Raw genomic sequence first — 6,640 nt, 5'->3', positions numbered from 1 at the left:
GGACCTGCCAAGAAAAGGCTGGACCTCTATAGAGCTTCTCTGCTACTAATATTTGGTGTTCTTTTGGATATTGCATTATAGCAAAGTGGGATTCTCACCTGCTCCCCCACCTGCTCAGCCAAGCTTTCAAAAAATCTAGCTACCTTTCCTACTCCTCTTCAAAATGCATGCAATCCACCATTGTCTTTCTATGTACAGAATTATAAGGAAACACCCATACTTTGATGTACAAAATATAAGGAAAAAATAAATCTTCGATTGGCGGTTGCATAATTAAAAAAAAAAAACTTGTCACAATTTTAAAAGCTTGCTGAAATCTCAAAAACTTGGTGAGAATAAAGAGAAAAATCACCAAAAATACCATCCCTCTTCGCTCAACCAAGAGTGTCATGGCAGATAGATATCACAGACACCCCCATCCATCTCTACAATTGGCACCACTTGTGTCGGCAAGCCCTTGCTTTTTTTTTTCTCTCGACTGACCTAGGACCCAAGATCCTCCCGTAATTACCAATTTTTCACCGCCTAGCGATGCCGCCGCGGGAAGTTTTGAACCCCCGACCTCTTGGTCCTAGGCAAACACCTTCACCACTCAATCTATCACCTCATTGGCAAGCCCTCACTTTTTAATTCTTGGGGATGAGCACCTAACTTATTTGGGCAGTTATCACACCTTAGATGGTTACCGATACATTTATGTCAACTTGAAGTGGCAATGATGTAAGATCGCTTATTATACCTACAAGGTTGTGGCTGGAGTCTGGATGGTCTTACACTATTGTAGCCCCTGGGGTTGCGGGTCATTATTTATTCGTTATTTATTATATTCAACCTTATGTGACATATATTCTTTGTCATGAGACAATACTTCTTGTAGTTGTGTGCTTGTACCTCATGACTAGAACAACCCCATGGTTACACACTAGTCTAGACATCCTTCTTGTAGTTGTGTGCTTGTACCTCATGACTAGAACAACCCCATGGTTAAACTAGACAGCCTTCGAGAATTGGCACTTATTTAGCATCAGGCTTACTCATGGCTTTTCCTAATGGTTTCTGTGGTCACGTGCAGATAGCAAGGGGATGCAACAGCTTTTCTCACCTCCTCCTCATCTTTTTTACTGTACTCACTATGAGGGGATTATACCTGTCTCCACAAAACTATGAATATCATTTTGTGCATGGTTGAGATGTCCCACAATAAACGAGTGCATTTCTTGCTCTTGCTAAATCCAATTATCACATCTGTCTAGTGTTTGTACACCTCAGCTGCACAGTGCAGAGGCTTGGCCAACATTGTCAGTGTAGACATTTGACATCAGAACATATGCAGTAGCCTGCTTGGGCTGCAGATGCACTGCATGATCAAATGCCTGTTTTGCCAGCTTTAAATTGCCACGAGTACTACATGCACCCAACAAGCACAACCAAATGGCCAGATCAGCTTGTATTGGCATCTTCCCCAGCATATCTTCTATCCTCTTAAAGTCCTCTGCACGCCCAAGAAGGTCTATCATAATCTTATAATGTGTTCGTTCTAGAGTTACGCCATAATCTGTGCTTATGGACTCAAAGTACTGGAGACCTTTAACAACAAGGCCAGTGTGACTGCAAACTGAGAGAACTGAAGTGAAAGTTACTTCATTAGGCTTACTACCTGCCTGCTTCATATCCTCGAACATGTGCAAGCTTGCTAGGGAATTTCCTTCTCCAGCATGACCAGCAATGCAAGCATTCCATGACACAACAGTAGGCTCAGGGATGTCATCAAAGATCACCTGTGCATCGACCATGCTAGCACAGCTTCCATATGCAGTAATTAAGGTGGCAGCCACAGGGGAAATCTTATCGTGCCCAGCGGATACAACATTGAAGTGAAGCTCTTTACAAATCTCCAAGCTTCCTGCTTCACTGCAGGCTTGTAAAACACAGATATGTGTAACATCATCTTGAGTCACATGCTCCTCTTGCATCTTTCTGTACAAACATAAGGCCTTCTCTCCTTGCCCCTGCTCGATACATGCTGAGAGCATCACATTCCACGAGACAATATCGCACTGAGACAGTGCACTGAACACATCCTCTGCTTCCACAATGGTACCACACTTGCCATACATACTCACAAGGGTGTTAGCAATGGGGGCATGTGTTGCATAGCCTTTCCTGCGGATATCTGCATGCAAAGCCTGTCCAATTTCCAGACAATTTTCTTTGCTTGATCTCCCATTCAAAAAAGTTTCTTCCTTCTCTCCAAGGGTGCCACATGCCTGAAGGGCAGTGACAAATGTGATATGATTTGGTGCTGCACCTTGCTTTTGCATCTGTGCGTACAGAAGTAAGGCCTTCTCTCCTTGTCCCTGTTCAACATATGCTGAGAGCATGGCATTCCAAGCAACCGTGTCAAGGTGCACCAATGTGCAGAACACATTCTCTGCTTCCCCAAAGATACCACATTTTCCATACATACTCAAGATAGCAGTACCAACCAAGACATTAAGATCGAAATTTTCCCTGTGTGCATCTGCATGGAAGGCCCGTCCAATTTTAAGCCACACCTCTTTACTTGATCTCCTACTTGCATCAAGAGCATCTTCCTTCTCTCCAAGGGTGCCACACGCCTGAAAGGCAATCACAAATGTCACAGGGTCTGGACTCATGCCTTCCTCTTGCATCTGCCTGTACAACTGTAAAGCCTTCTCTCCTTGGCCCTGCTCAACATATGCTGAGAGCATACCATTCCATGACACCATATCGCGATGAGACAATGCACCAAATGCATCCTCTGCCGCTGTGAGGGCCCCACATTTCCTGTACATACTCAAAATGGTGTTTCCAACAAAGGAATTTGATATAAAGCCTTTGCTGGCAGCCTGGGCATGCAATTTCTTACCTTGTCTAAGGTCGGGTATGCTGCCACAAGCTTTGAAGAGGCTAACAAAGGTAAAACTGTCTGGCTCGACACAGTCCTCTTGCATCTGCCTATACAACTGTAAAGCCTTCTGTCCTTGGCCCTGCTCAACAAATGCTGAGAGCATCCCGTTCCACGACACAGTATTGCGACAAGACAATTCACCAAATGCATCCTCTGCCTCTGTAAGGGCCCCACATTTTGCATACATGGTCACAATGGCATTGCCAACAAAGGCATTTGATGCAAACCCTTTGCTTCGGGCATCGGAATGCAATTTCTTGCCTTGTCCAAGGTCAGGTATGGAGCCACAAGCTTTGAAGAGACTAACAAAGGTAAAACTATCCGGTTCTTGTCTACCCTCCTGCATGCGCTGGTACATTTCGAGGGCTTCCCATCCACGGCCAGACTCAGCATAGGCAGAGATGAGGGCGGTCCAAGAGAAAACAGTAAGTTGAGGCAATGTGGCAGATATCTGGCGAGCATCGTCGACGGCACCACAGTTTGCCAGAGTCATGACCAAGTAGTCACCCACGAGGCCAGGGAGGTAAGCCCTGTATAGGGCAAGGTGTGCGTACACTTGCTTGGCATGAGGGAGGGACTTGCTCTTGCTGCAAGCCTTGAGGAGTGAGAGATAGGTGGTGTTGGAAGGGGGTTTCTGCATACGGGAGAGGGCATGCAAGGCGCTGTCCAGTTCCCCTGTCTCGCATATAGTCCGAAGAAGAAGCTCATCATCATGATCCGGCTGCTCTTCTCGTTGTGGGTGGTGCTGATGGGGCTTAGAATCCAACCTGCGGGGCTCTCGGTAGAGGGGCTCCTTATAGGAGGTGGGGCTTCTCCTATGCTTGGCGCTAGAAAAGAGAACAACATCCTGCCTATCCTCTTGTCGGCTGATTCTGCCGTCTCTCCTTTGATGCACTGCTTGTAATGCTGTTGGCACCGTTGACGCTGTTGAGAATAGTAGAGGTGGGCATCTAGGTCGAGCAGAGGGAACTGCCATACATCATTTCCGATGCAGGTCAGCCCGGCACTTTGGCCTGGCTCATGAAATCGTGGTTAAACAAACAGGAAAACACGAAGCCCATCATCCATGTTTGCAAGTGCGGCATTCTACACAAAGAAGGCTGAAACACAACAAGTACAAGGCCAACGTCAAGGCTCGTCACTATCTACGACGGGGTCATAAAGTTAGTGGAGGCGTGAGATCTATCATGGGGGGGCACATTGTGCGATGGAAGGACGGGCCGATTAAGGATTTGGGCCGGTTTTACTTTTTGGGTAAACCAGGGCACAACACCAAGGACGACGGGGCGCGTGGCGGGCATGTGATCTGTACAGATGGGGGGCCGAAGGTTGGTTGACGAACAGGGGCTGGGGATTGTTTGCATGGAGGGGAATTTGAATTTGATTGCTTTTTTGAGAAATCTGAATTTAATGGGGCATTGGGGCAGGAGTGTTGCAGGCTATGGGGGGCAGTAATGCTCTGTCACCTACAGAACTAGCCATGCAATCTCTTTCACTGCAGAACCAGCCATGCAACATTGCAATCTCTTTCACTTGCAGAACCAGCCATGCAAGGTCTTTTACCCTTGTGCAATCGGCCCCTCAATCTTGCGTGCAGATTTTGAATGTGGAATGGATGATGCACAGATTTTGGCTTCAATCAATGAATCCCCATCCCTTACTCTTACACTCGGTCGGCCAACAGTCCCCTCAACCTCGCGTGTAGCTGATGAAGTGGGAATGGATGATGCACTGATTTTGTCACACACATCAATGAATGATTCCCCCATTGAAGAAGCCAACAATTGGTCTGAATCCGAAGATGAGTTCTCTTCCTCAAATGAAGCAAGTGATTACAATAGGTTCTGCATAATTGAGCCACATCCGCTTCTTTATGCTTCTAAAGTATACCTATCATTTGATAGGGATTCATACAATCTGATGGGTAGGTGACCTCACAAGGACGTTCATTGTGTCATTAGAGCTACTAAAATCACATGATCAAAGAAACGTGTTAGACTTAAAGAAGTAGAGAAGGGCCAAAGATGGTGGGCTATGTCTTTTGTCATCTCCCGATGGTGCAAAACGAATCAGCCCCTCATTTGGAAATTGCGCTCATCGAAGATTGGCCGAGCATTGTGAAGCTAGCTCATCTGTAGGATGGGACTCTTCAGAGCGTGAAAGAAGTAAAAAAAGTAGTGAAGTCTAGATGGTGTATGTAGGTGAACAAGCATCCCTCTCGATTTTGTAACAAATTTCATTTCATATGTACTTGCAATGATGAAAAGAAGCAGGATGACTTTGGGGCTTACAAGGTGCAGCCACATCAAAGAATGCTTGCCAAAGAACACACACTCAAGTGAAACTTTCAAGCAAGTCTAAGGTAGAAGGCACCCTTGTTGACATTCAAATCAAGCACAAAGTTAGACTCCGACTCAAGAGGTCTAGCAAGCAGTATGCACTAGGCAAAAATGTGTGTGAGTACATTTGCCATTAAGGAGGAAATGTCATGAGAGCGGCTTCAAACTGTCAAAGACTTCGAAAATCGAAGAAGTGTGGTTGTCCTCTCAAGGTGTGCATAGAGTACCGAGAAGGATTGGATGAAGTGATCATATCTATCATTGGTAATCATGAAGGACATGTGCCAGGTTCACGTATAGCGATCTTTACTACTTGCATGCTCAACTACGAGTGATTCAATGCTACAAAGATGACTTCTTTAATGTGGGTACATGTCGACATGTGTCAAGGATGTCCGTTTCCAAAGAGAAATGGCACATAGAAAGCTCATCACCTTTGGACCATGTCATCTTCAGGTTTTCCATGATTCCAATGGAAATTCAAATGCTTCAGTATCAAGTGTGATGTCAAGGTAGAATTTCAAATGATGATTGGACATCAATGATTGCGGAAGCGCTCTCCTTGAGGAATGAAAAGAAGGTATTATGTCAAACCTCAACTATTGTCAATGGAGCTATGCATGGCATTTTGCATTGTTTGTATTCCATATATGATCCCTAATTTCTCTTAGGTTTTGTACATGATGTAGCCTTATTATCTGCATGTAAGCAACGACAAGGATAAACCCTTTATTCTAATCATGCAAATGGATGTTCGCTTTTCGCGGCACAATTCTTGGGTAGTAGATAGTACCAATGCCTTTGGACTACCACTGTATGCGGCTGTATTGTCCAACCAACTTGGTGTTGGCATTCCTATTTGGTTTATGCTAAGTACAAATGATGTTGGGACAAACATGGAAAGTATTACATTGGCGACAACCTTTCGGATTGTGTTCTCTAGATTGAATGCAACTAGGCCCATGGCAATTGTTATAGAAAAATGCCAGCAAGAGCTTGAATCCATATTGAAGATTGTGGATGAAGACCCTTATTCCTGGATAGTAGACCAACAAGGGAAACGACAACAAGTTGCTTCTCATGTTTTGTTATGATGGTTCCATGTTAAGAAGGCATGGGTTGAGAACCTTCTTCCACATGTAATTTATATCCATAGGTTCATAGTGCTCTTCTTCATTTCATTTGGAGGAGTGTGTTGTATTTGATTTTGTTCTCCATGTACTCTATTTTGCATGCAGTGTCAGTATTGTGCTGGTTTTGCATGATCTAATGTCCAAAGGTTGAGGTGCACAAAATTTATGTGCTTTATGTCTTGGTTTACTGTGCACAGGTGGAGGCCTCGCGATTGCTTTCTCTTGTGTCCTTGTTT

General features: G+C 44.9%; 1 protein-coding gene across 1 annotated transcript; it reads right to left on the bottom strand.

Moving 5' to 3' along the window:
* Positions 1 to 236: 236 nt before the first annotated feature.
* LOC147639229 (pentatricopeptide repeat-containing protein At2g03380, mitochondrial-like) lies at positions 237 to 4,048 on the bottom strand. The gene is made up of 2 exons (XM_086788600.1): positions 961 to 4,048; positions 237 to 891 (listed from the first exon to the last, which is right to left on the bottom strand). Exon 1 carries the CDS (start codon positions 3,906 to 3,908, stop codon positions 1,266 to 1,268), a length of 2,643 nt encoding a protein of 880 aa, XP_086644726.1. The 5' UTR covers positions 3,909 to 4,048; the 3' UTR covers positions 237 to 891; positions 961 to 1,265.
* Positions 4,049 to 6,640: the final 2,592 nt, after the last annotated feature.

Source organism: Cibotium barometz, chromosome 4 (assembly GCF_041138505.1).
Source record: "Cibotium barometz isolate CiBa-2024 chromosome 4, ASM4113850v1, whole genome shotgun sequence".
Lineage (NCBI taxonomy): Eukaryota > Viridiplantae > Streptophyta > Polypodiopsida > Cyatheales > Cibotiaceae > Cibotium > Cibotium barometz.
Note: the sequence above shows the minus strand (reverse complement) of the source record. Positions and strands in the feature narration are given on the sequence as shown.

What these genes read in the sequence shown, in the direction of transcription:
- LOC147639229 (XM_086788600.1), bottom strand. Translation starts at nt 3,908, where the DNA reads ATGGCAGTTCCCTCTGCTCGACCTAGATGCCCACCTCTACTATTCTCA.